A 17,216-nucleotide genomic window follows, 5' to 3' on the forward strand; every position below is an offset into this window, starting at 1 on the left:
GCCGATTTATTTAATTTATATGAACCTATCAAAATGAAAGAAGACTGTCTACAAAATCAAGATGTTAAATGCATTGTGCCCAGAGTTCCAAGAAGAAACAAGAAATGGAAGAAATGGGCCCAACCCACAAAGCAATGAGCATAGGGGTCAAATAAAACAACTGTAAACTACTAAAAAAAGAGGTGAAGGCTAGGACCTGCCTGTCCTCTCAGACTGCAGCTCCTCCTTTGGAAGGGAACCTGGTGCCTGGCACAATTCAGATGAGATTGTGTCAAAAAAAAAAAAAAAAAAAAAAAAAAAGCCAAGAAGGGAACCATCTGGTTTCTTTCAAATCTCTGCACAAGAAGGCTGGGACATAGCTCAGTTAGAGTACTTGCCCAGTGTGCACAAAGCCCTGGTTTTGGTCCCTGGTCCTAATGCCACAGAAAATCAAGTGTGGTGGTGCATACTTTTACTTCTAGCACTTGGAAGGTGGAGGCAGGAGGATCAGAAGCTCTAGGTCATCTGCTATTACATAGTGAATGAGTCCAATGACAGGCAGGATTCTCAATTAACTACGTAATTAAAATAAATACTCTGCATGAGCAGAAACACCTAAGTGGAAATACCTAAGATACTACACATAAATAAGTATGTTAAGTTGCTGACAGCCATAGAGAATCAATATAGCCTTAAAGTCAAGTTTGTACACTCAGATGAAGGCCCTTCATTGGTTATACAAGAGGACTTGAGGTTTTCAGTTTGTTTGTTTGTTTGTTTATTTTGGTTTTTTGAGTCTGGGTTTCTCTGTGTAACAGCCCTGGCTGTCCTGGAACTCCCTCTGTAGACCAGGCTGGCCTCAAACTCACAGAGTCCTGCTTACCTCTGCCTCCATACTGCTGCGATTAAAAACGTGTGCTGCCGCCGCCACCACCACCACCGCCGCCTGGCAACTTTAGTTATTAAATGCATAAAATTTGGGGAAAAAAAATAAAACTAAGCAAAGTGACCGACCCACTTTGCTAGATTCAGCAAACAGGCAGTTTACTAACAGTCTGCCATGATGACAATGGCAGTCAAATGAACCAATAAACCACAAAATGTAAACTGAACAACCAATGTGAGCAAATTGACCTCTTCACTTTACCTTTACAAGACCCTCAAGGGAGTATCTTGAATTCTATGTTTTACATTCTCTTGAGTTTCCCCATTTCTCCTGATAGCTCAGGGAAACAGACTGGGGGAGGTGGGCAATGGAGATGCATAAAAAGAATCAGCACGTGAGAGTTCATGCTCTCCCCTTACTGCTTGGATGGGTAAACATTTCTTCTATTCACTATTACTCATGGAGCAACTGTAATAAACTGTGAATGGATGCTGCAGAACCTTAGCGAAGAGGGAAAATGGCCACAACCAAACTGTCCAAAAGACAACTCAAAGCCATCTTGGTACCTTACAGTCACTCTGTCATTTTGTGAAGTCATGCTTAACGAAAGAAAGTTAAATGGGTATGAATAGTCCACGAACTTAAACAAAATCACTAAGTCAGACATGAAGGTTTGGAAAATAAAGAGTCCTTTTCTTTCAATGAAACTGCTCACCCCTATGGAACTTGAGGGAGCTAGGAATGCTGGGAACAATGTGACCTTTTTCCCTTTCAAGACTTGGCCGAAGTTAGACACACCTGTTCTCATCTCAAGGCCAAAGCCAAACTCCTGACTTCTCAACCTTGGTTGTCACCACCACTCCATGGTGTCTGTCACTCTCCCCCTCCTGCCTCTCACTGTCTCTTGCCTATCTCCACATGCAGCCCAGAAGGTTGCTGTTGTAAGAATTCTTCCCTCAGACAGCTTTTTGCTTCAGGAAAGAGGACAGTTTCCCTTGTGTTTTTATTGATTAGAGTTTAAGGTTGCATTAAACATAATTTTACGCTGACATTAATTTGAATAGTATATCTAGAACCCTGTCTTTGATAACCAGAAAAAGCAAATAAAGGAATTAATAATAAAAGACAGATGATGGAAGGATTTTTTTTTTTCAATTTCAAAACTAGCCCCAAAGCTAAACATTTGCATAGCCATTAGTTTGACAAAAACTTCCTTTAAATGTGTTTCCTTTTCAGCAGGCATATGTGAAAAGTGACCTCTTACCATTAACATATCTACCCAGAAGTCCTGTGCTAGGCTTTTGCGTCATGCTGTCAATTATGATAACAGCCACAATGAGAATGGCCTGAGTGTTGATAGCCTGCTTCCTGGCTTTACTGGGAAGCTTGCTGGTCGTCCACTTATGTCCTTTTCCAAATGCTTGCTTCTAATGACTGCCTTTTCAATAGTTTTTATGTTCCAAGCTTTGGCTTTGTCATTTGCCAGGACAAATATCATAAGAGGATTTCACTTCACATCTTATTTTTTTTTTTTTTAAGAAAAAAGAAATCCTACAGAGGCAATTTCTTCAAAAGCTAATTTATGTAACAGAAATCTTCAGCGTAATGAAAAGTACTTTCAAATTCTACCCAGAAAAGTGTTGAGAATATTTCAGCATAACTAGTCGATAACTGAACTTGAAATAACAGTGTTGCACAGTCACAGGAGATATAACTGCTGCAGCTCAGGCATAAATAAAACCCACACTGTAAGTGACAGGGCACTCAGCCAACGGCTCTGGTCTCAGATAGCAGATAGTCAGGACATCACTTTGAGACTGTGAGAACAAGCCTTACTTACTTCTTACAATGAGAGCTTACTTGACTAAACTGTCTCATTTAAGGAAGGCAAAGCAACTTCCTATTCATTCTACCTACAATTTCCAGTCTGTATCCAGAGTCAGGGTGTAACCAGCTGGTTTGTATGGTGTGGTCTCTTATAGCTCTATACAGGAAGTTTCTTAACCATAGACTCTTAGCTCCAATTTACAATTAATTTTGTGGTATTGATGACTACTAAAGGTTTCTGCTGGGGTAGCAATGTTTCACCAAACTGTAATTGATGATAAATAAGCTACATTATTTTTAATTACTAAACTTCCTATGATAGCAATTAGTCCTCAAAACGGTAAACTTTAGAACCTTAGCACATCAAGAAGGAACTGGTGTTAATTTAACTGAGTTTTCTCATCATACCCATTTACATTAAAATTATTAGACTGGATTATAAAATAATTCCTATCCCTGCTAAGTAAAAATCTAACATTTTGCTAGATAGTGCCCGTTTACTTTCAGGTAAATATAATTTGGAAGGTAGGATTGCTTCAGTGCCACTGGAAAGGAATGTGTGCAAGGGGTGTGAGAGGCAGGGAGAAAGGGAGGTCAGAGAAGGTGTCCCCAGCATTCTGAAAGTGTTCCAAATCAAGATAAGGCATTTGGCAGTAGAGAGCGGAGCCCCATTTGCTAAAGCAGGATCCCAGAGTTCTTCAAGCCACCGCACCATTTCCCAAGAGAGAAGTTAAAAGCAGAGTGAAGCACCTGTTGACGTTCTAAGATTTCTCCTGTGCCAATGGCCAATGCATTAAATCAGTCAAGGATCCCAAAGCCAGACCAGTGCCAGGCCTTGAACAACACCCACAACTGGGACAGGTGACACAGGCAAGTCCTGTACTTCACAGGGAGGACTGGTATTTATGACAAGTTTGCTTTACGTGAACCTTCCTGAATTTTCCATAATTAAGTGACTCTTTTTTAAATTTAAATGCAATGTCATATGTATATTTAGGTGAAATTCCAACATCAGAAAAAAACACACAACAAATAACAACTAATATTTGAAGGCAGTTAGAAAGTGTCATTAGTCAGGAATAATCATTGTAAAAAAGGAGCTCACAAATGTGTGACTACTAATAACTGTGTGTAACAAGCAACTGAGCATCAAGGAGGTGTTTCACTATTCAAGTTTGCCAGTATGGATGAACTTTAATATGTTACATTTCAGTTGAGGAATGTCAGTGTGATCATGGGTTAGAAACAGCTGGAGTGAAAGCCTTTCTGTGGAATCATTTTGTAGGAAGTTTAATAGAAGACAGTCAAAAATATCCAATAATCTTAAATTTATGGTTAACTTAATTTATGTAAGCTATATGAAAGTTCTTTTGTAAGGAAAAAATTGCATGCAACAATGCACATCAATACTTCGCCTAAGCTGAAAGGATAAATCTTTATAGAGCAACCCACATGAGCTGAAGAAAGCACCTGGTGACAATATTTATTTTTAAGGGGTCATGTATATTATAGGTTATGAGGAATGTTTAAAAAGCCCCTCCAGACTAAAGCCACTGCCTTTCTAATTTTGAATTTCTCCTAGCTAATATAAAATGATTGATCACTTTTATTTCATGTACCCCTTGATTTTCCTTTGCATTCATCATTGAGTGCTTTAAACCAAATGCATTTAGGAGCTGCCCTTAGAAGAGTGGTCTCTTTTAAATCTTCGCAAAGTAATGAGAGGACACAGTAAATCAATCGCATTTCTGCTGGAGGAAGAATAACCTCTCCGGAAGTCATGTCAACTATTTCTCTCTCTCCATACCTGTAGCGTGAACATGCAGCTTCATCTCCACTGCTCTTAATGTGAAAGGATAGAGAGAAGAGATTTTAACTGGTACTCCAGCTAAGTGATATGCTTACATTATATGATGTACATTTATGTTGTTTTATTCATGTCTCAAAGTCATAGTTCATTATGAATTTGGCAAACTGAGTTCCTTCAAATCAAAGTTTCATTACATAGATAAATTATCTATCTGCTCGGTATTTAAAATTTTTAACTGTGGAGTATATATATGGCTTTTTGCTTCCTAGAATTAATATATACCATATATTGATAAATAGCAAACACATTTGAAATCAGAAAATATATTCACATTGTAAGTGGTCTTTACTCAACACTACCCACTTAAATAGCAAATGTCAGACTTTACAAGAAAGTAGACATTGCTCAGATTAGAAGATGCCCAGATTTCTGCCCACAGTTCAGGTCCAGGTTTTCACTGTGATGAGATTTCTTGGTTCATCTTTAGACAATGTTAAGAGAGAGGTAAGTTTGGTATAAATGAACTTTTGTGACTGTCATTACATGAGACCCTGACATTAATCTTAATTGATATAAACTGAAGCTGCCCTGGACTAGGGTAAGGAAATAGGACAATTGTTTCTCAGTGCATGGGATTGGTTGTAATATTCTAAATGTGTTTGGAGCTAAAGGTTAAATAACAGAGGCATGTTTTTTTAATTAAAAATTAACTGGAAATTAGGGAGGTGTCATAAAGAATAATGGCAAGTCCTATGACAAAAATATTTCTGAAAAAAAGTATGATTTTTGTTAAAAAACAAGTTTTCCAAAACCTATAAATCCTGTATATGTTTAAAAAACACAATGAACACATACATTTGTTAAACATAGTTATAACATATCCATATGATAGCAATTTTAGAGGTGAAAAAAAGCAACATTCCAGAGAATTATGCTGAAGCCATTGGCTGGCAAGGCCACTAATTATTATTTGGTATTTCCATAACTATATACAGATGTCTTCAGTCAGTTCTCTTGTGTGCTGTTTTGTTATTTTAACCTTGCGAAATGTCAAGTATCTTGAATGAGCTATCATCTTTATGGCTTTCTCTGCATGTGGTGACCTCTACTATACACAGTCTGTTACCTTGGCCAGAGGAAGGGAAGGCCTAGAGAACAGTAAGCAGAAGCCAGATAGGCCATTCTAGAACTAAGTAGGCACAAGTAACTTCGCATGTTTGGTACATATATAAACCTCACATAAACACATAGACAACTTGGTGTCTATTCCCAGCTCTGTCTTATGTACTGTGGCCTGCTTTTCTTATGTAATGTTTTACATACGGTTAACTTCAAACTGCTCTGTATTCAAACTTAAGAACAGCAAACATATGCCTCATAAACTACACTTCAATTCTGAAGTGCTTAGAACTATTTCTGTGACCCTATAACTAGAATCATGGGGTTTCTACCCTGGTGTTGTGCATACTTTAGACTCGGGCTAATTTGTTTATAAGCCACCATTAATCCTGGCTGTAGTTTTTCACAGTTTGGGTAAACACTTCATTTGCATTAAATTTACAGCATTAATGAGATGTGAAATTTAAAATGCTACTTGAAACATAAATGATGTAAGAAGGCAGAATCACCCCCCACACACACACATACAAAAAAAAGTGTTTTATTGCATCTGAACAGTGAAGCAATTTAAATGTATTAGAGTCGGAATGATGTTTCGCCTGTGAGCTCCACGTTACAGCACATCCTCCTCCTGGACCGAATAGAAAGGAGGAGTGAGATATCTGGAGAAAACAAAATGGCTTCACACACAGACTAGCTAGCTCTCGAACTGGTTTTCCATGTCAGTGCTTAACAGCCACATTGGCTAGTAAGGTCTCAATATCCAGTAAGATAGAACAATACAGTCTAGCTGGAACACAACAAGTATCTGTGGATGCTGTCACTATGTGCTTTGAAGACAGGAGAGGCTGTGAGCCAGTTTCAGAAACTTCAGATAGGTGAGAAGCAGAGGATAAATGAGGAAAAAAATTTGGAAAACAAAATGATCAGTTTTGGTCTCAGAAGCCCCGTGAGCCCCATCCTGAATCCAGATCTGAGAGGCAACATGGAGAAAAGCGCCGAAGCAAAGCGTGGCTACCCCATTCCACCTGGGTGACATGTGCCCACCTGTTGCTGATGCAGGAAGGATGGGTCTCTTGGGTTTAGTCCCACATATCGATTGGCTTGAGATGTGCCTGAGGCTGTGTAGGCTGATTAAGGAAGAACAAAAACAAAGATAAAAATTGTGAACTGTCAGAATGAACACCCTGTCCATGTATAAGAAACCCAGAGAAGTGGGAGTTGATACCAAAATGGTATCTCCATTTCTCCTCTCTTTTGTCTGCGTGAATACCAAATGACAGAAAAGAAATGGCCATTGAATTCAAATCAACTATTCCCCCCTTAAAAAAAAATCTATGCAATGAACCACAACCTGTGCTTCAGTGTGGGTGTCCTCACTGTGTGCTATAGCTGAAGGATGGCCTGGATGCTGAGACTCGGCTGTACTGAAAACTTTCTTCATAGACACACCCTACGTCTAATGGAATAATCAAGGATGGCTGCCTGTGATTCTAAATGTGAAAGTAGATGAAGTGACAGGGAATGTGACCACTTTTAATGGCAGGGTTAAGCAGATGTGCTTGACGAGTATGAGATGAAAAAATGTTTTATTTAAATGTGTACCCAAACAAATAAAAAAATTAATAAATCCACTAATTGTTTTCTTAAAGAGGAGTCCAGTTGTCTTGCATCACATACAGTGACTTAGCTCCATCTTCTATCTAATATGGGGACCGTCCCCCAGCTTGGTAGAAACATTTTTGACAAAAACAAAAAAACAAAACAACAACAACAAAAACACTTCACTTTCTGTTAGTGTAAAAACAACTATCACTTGCTTGTGACTGGCCAGGGAGGAACTAATGGTACCTATTACATACTTGGTCACCACGTAGCGTGGATGTGGGTGACTGTTCTTACATTGCTGTGGTCTAGTTTACAACTACTTTTTGTGCAAGCGTTTTTCTGATGGAATGAACTTCTCACAGAAATATTCTCATTTCTAAATCTACCTTTTACAAGGAATAGAAGAATCAAACCTACTCCTCCATCTCCAATTGAACAGAAAAACCAAGTCTGTACCATGTTACACTTGGAAGTCTGAAAAGGTTTAAAACCATTATAATTAATTTGGAATTCAGACACTGGCTTTAAATAGGCTAGCTTTAAAAAACCAATATATTAATTTTTCATGTTCACTTTAAAAATGAATTATTTAAACTTGGAGACTTTTAGGTCAAGTTTTTAAAACACTGAGGATGCTCACAGGTTATGTCCTAATTCCTGCTAAATAAGGCAAGGGTAGCCATTAGCAGCCAGTATTCTCCACTCTTCACTAGGCCTTGAGAACTCAATAGACAGGCTGGGAAATGAGAGAGGAGCCTTACTCTCAGTGTGAACACCATGTCTGGGCTGTTTCTTTCTTTCTTTCTTCCTTTCTTCCTTTCTTCCTTTCTTTCCTTCTTTCCTTCCTTCCTTCCTTCCTTCCTTTCCTTCCTTCCTTCCTTTCCTTCCTTCCTTCCTTCCTTCCTTCCTTCCTTCCTTCCTTCCTTCCTTCCTTCCTTCCTTCCCTCCCTCCCTCCCTCCCTCCCCCCACCTCTCTTTGTTTTCCATTCATTAAAGAGAGGCTTCCCTTGGTTTCTGTAAACTTTATTGATTAAAAAATTCAACATCCAACATCCAGTTTCTCATTATCAGTTGTGTTCCTCAGTATATTTCTTTTATGTAGAAGTAGAGGAAGAGCTGGTGAAACCAACTTTATATAGGCTAGATATTCCTTTAGAATATTTTAGAAATTTTACCAGTTAAAACAGATCTCTTTTTGAAGCATGAGTAAAAAGCAATTCATTATCAAACAGACTGAAGGCATACCCGTGAAAGGGCTGTGGTTATCTGGACTGGATCCTCCCCTGAATTTGATGTATGGGTGTCAGCATAAAAGTAGGCACCAAAAGTTCCTGAAACTTTGGTTTTGATCATATATCCTGAGGTAGTTTTTTGACTGCCTTTTAAAATCATATTTTTATGTGCTTTTATTTAAACTGCACCTTGGTTCAAAGATGCTGTGATGTTCACTTTAAAAGTACGAATATAGTATCTTAGTGACTGTGATATACACAGAAAACATCTAGAAGCATCTCACCCATCTTTGTATTCAGGGAAGTGCTCACCAGGGTAGGACTATTTGTCAGTGAGCTAATTACCAAGCATCACTGATGAGTGATATATATTCCAAGCCTATCTGGACTTACTAGTTTATAGGACTCGTGAATTCTGCTAAATAAATACTGAGTACTCACTCTGCACTTAAGGTATTGTCCTTTTTTTTTTTTCTTGGACAGTGTCTTTATATGTTTTTAGAAGTCATTAACAAAAAGAATGTCTTTCCAATGGCTGAGAGAAAAGAGAGACAGAATAAGAGCTAGTGATGTCTCTGATAGTGTAATTCCACAAGGGAGTTTCCAGAGCACAAGGGATTTCTTTGCTCTATGTAAGAAAAACCATCAGAATATAAACCCATCATGGTGATGGCACATGCTGGTGCCTCCCAGATGAAACCTCAACAGTTGTCCATCTGTGCACATCAGTGCCCTTTAGGAAGCTAGTAGTTTTGGTGAAACCAATTAAAAAATGTGTTCCTTATCTAATTCTGATGTTCTATATGATGATTTGGCTTACTGGTGTATGCTACATCATGATACTACCTACATATGACATTTATAATGCTATAGCCATGCTAACAAGCATAGTATCTGATTATAATGTGATAGTCAAAACAACCAAAAGATTTAAAGAAAAAGTTGTAAATCATGGCAGTGTAGGTACCTTCCATGTATCTAATCCTATGCTTCACAGTGTCCTTGCCTGCACAGCCCAATGTATGACTGCTTCTCACAATGACACAACCTACAGTGAGGTAAACATGTAATTACCTTGTGGAGGCACTGATTCCATTTGCTTGGGGGAGGGGTTTGATTTCTAGAAATACTCCAATAAGTAATAATTATCTAATCTCTCTTTTGGTGATGTAAAACCTTTGTATACTGTGTTGTGTTATCAGTGTAATTTCAATGTCTACCTTGAACAAGCAAGCAGGCATGGGTTATTACTTTTGTTGTGGCTTTTTGCTAAAAAAAAAAAAAAAAAAAAAAAAAAATCATGTTTCTCCCTTGTCAAATATGACGTACTAACGGAAATTTGATAAGAGAGAGCATGTGACAGCTGGGCCACATACATGCCTGCTAGCTCCACTTAAATGAGAAATCTCCATCTGCTCAGGTAGTCGGAAAAGTCCCTGTGTTTTCCACCTTGGATCATATATCCAATGGTGCCTTCGATGGACATTTCTCATTTCCTACAGAAATACTTACTGGTTGCTGTAGGTGAAGCTGCCTCACCTTCAGTGGATGTAGTGATGGGTTTAGTATCTGTCATGGTCAGAGTCACAGGTCGCACTGCACTGGGATGGGGAGAGGGTGCCAAGACAGGAGTGAAATGGCCAGGCACTTTCCCTACTACTTGACCACTGCTGTTAGGCTACAAAACAAAAACAGAATGCCGGGTGAAGCAATCCAAAAGGCAGTCATCCTGTCAAACAACTCCACTCAGCACACACACGTGGATCCTGCACAGGATGGAGAGCCGCCGCCATGCAGGCCCTCTTTAGTCCGCACTGGGAGCCAACCAATGGTTAGTAGTAAGAAGCAACAGTATCTAAAGGAAGGCTTTGACCATTAATGCACTTTGCACAGGTGATTTCCTCTTTATAAAACCGGTAAATGTTCAGTTGACCTGAGCCTCTCATGTAGTAGGCCAGAAAACCCACATGGGCTGAGACTGATGCCTAGCTAAAGCTAAAATGGAATTCCTTTCTGAATTCTCTACAGTAAGAATCCAGCAATCCTATGTTCTGCACCTTATTCTCAGTTCAATATTTTCCTATGAAACAATGGTATCACTGACATAGGGATACAAGAATGTCAAGGATAGGAAACATATCCAACACTGTATAGTTTCCTTCATTCACAGTCAATAATCCATTCTTCTGCATATAAACTCTAGCTTCCTCTCACATGCAGACACACATATCAGGCAATTTAGACTCTAGGGTACCCAGTCCGCTTTCAATGATTTACTAACATAAGCAGATAGAAGGAGATTGAGAACATCTAAGATTTCTGATGCACACAAAGTTATAAACTGCCGAAGTCAGACATCATCCTCCAAAGAAAAGGACTATGATGCACCAAAGTGGACATGAGGACCATCAGTTGCCCACTATTGTGTGTTACTCTCCAATCACCGTGCATGAAGAGCGGCATAGGGGTCTGTGAGAAGACAACCCTGTCCAGGTTCAGAAAAGATGTTCTTTCTTGAGTTTTCACCCTCGATAGAGAAATAGTTGCTGTGGTAGAAGGCAAAACCCTAAGGATATACTGTCTGAAGAAAGTCTGGGCTATAGTATCCCAGATAAAGACTGCTATTTTTGATTATACTCATGGAACAGTTCTTCACTGCATGGTCTTTCATAATAATTTTCTGGGAAGTATTCTCCATAAATATATGGTCTTTATAATTCCAACTTCCCAAAGCAAATAAATCAATGAAACAATATGTATCTAAATACCTGCATATAAATTATAACTGGATATTTCTTTAGAGAAAGATAGCTAATAGCACCTAAATATTTTGATTTTGAGGCATGGATTGAGTCTTTGGGTGGGTTACAGAGAGACTACTTCCTCTATTTTATTTTTTAAAACTGACTTTGAATATCCTGGCTATTCATCATGGGTAATTTCAATTAAGTATTTAACTTTATGTCAGGAAAATAAACTGGAGTTTTCCTTGATGGAAACCTATGGCAGAATTATATCTTTAAACCAATTTTATTCAAAATATTCCACTGAATAGCATGACTGTCTCACTATAATTGGTGCAGCAGTAATGGAATTAATCTCCAAATTGCTGTGGGGAGGAGAAGACATTTCAGTTGCTTAAGAATCCAGATCAGCACAGTGCTGGATGAGGCTCGGAAGCAGAGCCAGGACTGCAGGGCTTGAGGACCAGTGCTCACTCCCCATCATCTCCAGCACTGGAAGATGCAGATCAACAGTCCTACTCTGAAATGCAAATTAACTGGCTTTGAGTTTGGAATTAAACATCAAAGCAGATATAATGTTCCTTAAAAAACAAAACAAAACATTTCTGCCATTCACTATAAAGACACATTTTTCTTTCTAGGTAAGTGGTAGTTTATTTCTGTAGATAGACCTTATCAACTTCTGGCTATAGGAAAATTATAAAGGACTGCTTTGTGTATGTCTTAGAAAGAAGAAAGCTCTCATTTTCACACATGGTGAAATGGTGGTACAATCAATGGCAAAAGTGTTCCCACATAATGTTCACTAAAACAGTCCATACCTACCTGGAACAGGAGTCAAATGGCAAGAATCTCAAGGAAATGCTGCCACAGGAGATAAACTTGTGCAGTGTACATTTTGTCTGCAGGAATGGAATGACTGTGAACAGACAGGTGTCCTACCATTCAAAAGCAGGGAAGGGGACAAAAGAGAGCGCCCAAGTCCATGCAGACCTTTCTAAAACACCAGGGCCAAAGGAAGGTGACACCAGTTTTCTACCAGTGTGAACAAGTGAAGCTGGGTTCTAAAGCGCCTACCTCTCCAACTGCTGTGGGATACAGAGAGGGGTGTCTTGTGCGAGGATGAACGGTACTGGCAATGCACTATCCTATTTACTATGCTCCTCCCAGCATATAAAACTCTGAAATTTTCTTTTTGCTCTTGGCTTTCAACTGAGATGGGAATAAGATGCTGCTCTAGAAGCTGGACATTTACTTTGAAAACATACAGGAAAAACTGTGACAAAAGAGGGAGATTATCACCTAATATGCACTCTTAACTTATAAAGAAATCGAAATATATGTAAAACAAGCACTGAATAATTAAAGAAATGCGTAACACTAAGGGCCTGATTTTAATTTGCATAATTTTCCCCTTAACAGTGCCTAATTAAGACATCAGTTAAAAAAAAAATCCAATGGAACTCTAAGATTTTCCACACTGAATTAACGTTAAGGACTTTTAATGGATGTCTTAATTAGACTTTGTTATTCATGGAAATTCTACACAAATTAAAATCAGACCTTGTATGCACAGTTCCCAGATGAGTCTAGCAAAATACTCTATGGAATAGAGACTTTTGAATCCATACTCTGAGAACAAATTTCACTTCTAAACTGGTACCCTAAGATCTTACTCCTTACTTGTCTTTAGTCACATCGTCCTTACAACACATGGACATTTTTTTCTATAGCACAAATAGATGTTTAACTCCCCAATGTTAATATTTAGTTTCATATATTAGTTAGTGAAACTAAAAGCAAAGGTAACTTTCTAAGTCACACAAGGGTATAGTATATTATGTTTAAAATAAAACATCCAGAAAGGACCATTCTGCTTCATTTAACAAATTAACACAAAAGTTGTTTTTCCCCCCATGAACTTTATAATTGATACACATATACTCGTGTACTCTAATTTTAGTACAACTTAACAGGGATATCATAAAATGTTGTATAAATTTCTCAAAGTCTTAAAAAATTTTTGGAAGTGGACAGAGGTTTTTGAGATAAAACAGCAAAGCCTAATACTAAACCATAGGATCAAAATGACATTAGAGACCTGGGTACTATAAATACTGATAGACTCGTTAATGGCACAAAGCCCATCTTCTTGGCTACGCAAAATCCTCCTGTGAGAAACCGCAATACAGTGACCTTTCACCAGAAGAAAGCAAGCATCTAGAGTAAGAAACGCCCAAGAGTTACTGTACTTACACAACAAATCCCTAAGACCACTGCATGATGTGAGAGAGACTGAGATAAATGATAGATAGATGATAGATAGATAGATAGATAGATAGATACATACATACATACATACATACATACACACATACATACAGCTAGATAGAGACAGATACAGAGACAGAAAGAGCTAGAAATGCCACTCATTATTAAACATAAGTCATCTCTCTGCAGAATCAAGAGTCATCAAAGGCTGCTGAAAGTGTTTACATTACCAAAGCTGATTTTAATGCCGAATAACTGGCCTATAAATACAGCTGTAAGTTCTTTAGTGGGTGTTTATTTTAGCACATACCTTTCTCCTGCCTGGAATAAGCACTTTGTCTGTTTGTCAAACCAGGTATTTCAGAGGTGTGCACTCCAGCTTAGAGTTTTATTGGCAATGAGCATTCTGCATAAACTTTCTTTCAATCAATGAAAATCCAAAAAACATTAAACCCAAAACATCTTCACAAATGTATCCCTTTGGGGCAACACACTTCCTACCTGTCATTCAGCCACCTTTAAGTTAAAAAAAAAAAAATGTATTGAGTCACCAAGAAACTTTCTGAAGATAGATTGCAAGGCCTGATGCTCCAAACACACTTTCTGACTAACCTTGTGCCTTAGAGCTCGGCCTGTCCCCCGTCCCTAGGCTCTGTGTTTATTTTGTCTTCTCTTATTTTTACCTGGCTGGTTTGAGGACTGGATGGGTCATAAGAAGGGACATAGTTCTTCAGAGTATCCTGAGGATTCAGGTGGGGAGGATATCTGATCGTTGGATGAGAAAAGTAGCTTGATGGGGCTGGAGGAAGGATAGCTTGCGTTGGAAATGGCAACGGTGAGGGTGGAGGTGGAGTTCGAGTGGAGATGACTGCAGAGCACAAAAGAAAAACACAAAGACTGGCTGGTCAGCAGATTGTCTTCCTGCTTCCTTCACCCAATGCTAGAAAACAGGAGCCCTTCATTCACATGTTCCCACAGTTATATAAACTGTCTTTCCCTTTGTTTTCCCAAGGCTAGCACCACTAAGGACATAGAGACTTAACTCCACCCTACATAAAAACCCATCTTTCTCCAGACTCAAGAACAATTTTTTTTTAAAAGTTCTCTTGCACAACTTGTGGTAGAACTAGACAAAGTATTTCCTTGAGTAAGTTCCTTTCCATTCACGATATATTCTTCGATTACAAGTCTTTCTCTCCTTATATCCGGACCAAGTTCCAGCATTAATTAGAAAGAAAGAGAGCCACAATAAAGTTCTACTATAACTCAAAATAGAAATATAATTCAATTTCAAATAAACCATCTCCCTAAACAACCTAGTTGACAGTTGTTTAAAATGAAAGCCAACAATTAACAGACCAAAATGTCAGGTCATGAATAATGAATGATCTGCTCACTGTGTAAATACTCTTGAACATTAGCACACAGGACTGGACTCTTCCTCCTAATGAAGATAACTCCTTTCAAAACCATAATCTATGGCTATTTTTATTCTGACTCCAGCTGATACTATAAGGAAGTTCAAAGGTATTGTCAAGTAAGATCAAGAATAAAACCCACAAAAATGTTAATTTAAATTTTATAAACATATTAATTTACCCACATATTTTACAATAATATGTTCTAGTGACAGAAGGAGGTACTATATGTGTTGTAGATAATATTCAATGATAGCTTGGTATAACGGTATGATCATAATGTTTAGTTTTGAAAAACTTTTAAATCTTAAATATGGAGAAAGAATATTTTAGCCAATATCTCTATAAAGTTGCTGGAAATAATTATATAATTACTAACTAAGACAACAATATATAGAAGTAAAGATTAAATCTCTATTGTTTTGATACTTTAATTAACCCAAGTCATATGAAAATACAAACAGTGTTCCATGTTTTAGGAACCAATGTGAAAACTAAGTTCTCTTCATGACTATAAGTGAAGACTGTCTATAATGATCATCTTCAACCTTGTAATTATGAGAAAAAGAGAGAGGGGAGAGGTAGAGAGCCTTAAGAGGCATTGCTATTTTCCTCAAAGAAAGCACTCAGGATATAACAATTTAGGAACGCATACTGCAGAACCACAAATTTAGTTTGACAAGTCTAGGAGACTGTTCCTCAGGACCTAAAGAGTGTGGTAACAGAATACATGGTTTAAACCTTTTCCCTATGTAATCCTTCTACAGGACGCACTGTGGGTAACAACTATATGTTTCTTACAGCAGAAGTCCTACAAGTATTTTTTTTTAGCTATACACCTACTTGAAGCATAATTTAAGGAAATACAGACAGATGTTTATTGAAAATCGGGCATCTTTTTTGTTTGTTTGTTTGTTTTGTTTTTGTTTTTCGAGGCAAGGTTTCTCTGTGTAGTTTTGGTGCCTGTCCTGGATCTCACTCTGTAGACCAGGCTGGCCTGGAACTCACAGAGATCTGCCTGGCTCTGCCTCCTGAGTGCTGAGATTAAAGTTGTGTGCCACCGCTGCCCAGCTGAAAATCAGACATTTTTTTAACTTGATGTCTAAGGTTTTATTTTTTGTTTTGTTTTGTTTTGTTTGGGCTTTTTTATTGTTGTTGTTTTTTGTTTTTGAACCCAAGATCAGGACCTCAAACACACTAGTAGGCAAGTACTTTCTACCAATAACTACACCCAAAGTCCTAAGTGATTAAGTGATCTTAACCTCAGCTCAGTTTAACTATGGATGTTGTTCACATGTGTACATAATACCCTGTGAGACACAAAGGTGGCTCCACCTTGGCTTCAGGGCTTTAACTCATTGTTCCTAGCAGTTTTGAAAAAAAAAAAAATCTCATTTCAACAGAACCAGAACAACTCAAGTTAGAGTTCAAATCTAAGGGTAGTTCAGGAACTGCAGTGGGCTTGAAACAAGCAGATAGGATTTTATATTTCAAAATGAAAGTAAAAATGGCTACTTTATGGACAAAAGTCATTTTAATCCTTTGAAAAGGACAGAAAAGCAAATTACACAACAGAAATGTCTTCCTTCATTTGGAGAGAAAACATGTGTGTGCATTTGTTTGCTTGCATCATTGCAAATTCTTCCTAAGTGTACTTCTTCCTCTAGTCCGACTCCTTCTAGCATTATCTTTATAGTTCCATGCCAAAGACTTTTAAAAATTCCATTGCAATTGTAAAACTTCTCTGCTAAAATACCTGTAATTGATTTCCTATTGTCTCTATAATAGAGTCCCAGCAATTTCACAGATACGCGTGGGTCCTCTGGTGTCTCAGACCCCATTCCTGGATCACTGGCCCAACTAGAACTTGTGGGTACTTGGCCACGTGGCAATTCCTTGGCGGAAATGTGACCATACTATATTGGAATCTATTGTCACCTCTGCCTAGAACAGGCATCCTGCTCACCCGCTGTTCCTTCTTGTGGCTAACCCACCCTTCAAACTTAGATCAAAACATATTTCTTTCAGGCATCGACACTTCCACCAAGTACCTGGTCCTTTTGAGATTATATGCTTGGTCAGGGATGGGTCCACTGACCCCTACTATATCATCAGTGCTTTAAGAACCAAACCTTTTGCCTTGACCAAGGTTCCTACTATAGGTGGGTACCTATTAAGTATACTTACTGTACATATGACTGCCATTTTAGATATTTAAGTATTTGACAGAAAACCAAAATGTAAAGCTCACTATATAGGCTTTGTGTTTCATTATACTAAAAATGTCATTTAATTATTTAAACTATTAGAAGTATGAATTCC

At 38.1% G+C, this 17,216-nt stretch overlaps 1 protein-coding gene across 5 annotated transcripts in view; it reads right to left on the bottom strand.

Moving 5' to 3' along the window:
- Window positions 1–17,216, bottom strand: part of Nfib (nuclear factor I B) — a 216,241-nt gene that overhangs the window by 17,641 nt on the left and 181,384 nt on the right. For 2 of the 5 annotated variants that reach the window (XM_036179266.1, XM_036179269.1), the window contains exons 8-10: window positions 14,160–14,344; window positions 9,974–10,139; window positions 6,669–6,751 (exon numbers count right to left, since the gene is read on the bottom strand). In XM_036179266.1, coding sequence (XP_036035159.1) covers window positions 6,669–6,751; window positions 9,974–10,139; window positions 14,160–14,344 — 434 coding nt within the window. The remainder of the gene's footprint in view (window positions 1–6,668; window positions 6,752–9,973; window positions 10,140–14,159; window positions 14,345–17,216) is intronic. The other 3 variants (XM_036179270.1, XM_036179271.1, XM_036179267.1) reach the window with 2 other exon arrangements.

This window comes from Onychomys torridus, chromosome 2 (assembly GCF_903995425.1).
Source record: "Onychomys torridus chromosome 2, mOncTor1.1, whole genome shotgun sequence".
NCBI lineage: Eukaryota > Metazoa > Chordata > Mammalia > Rodentia > Cricetidae > Onychomys > Onychomys torridus.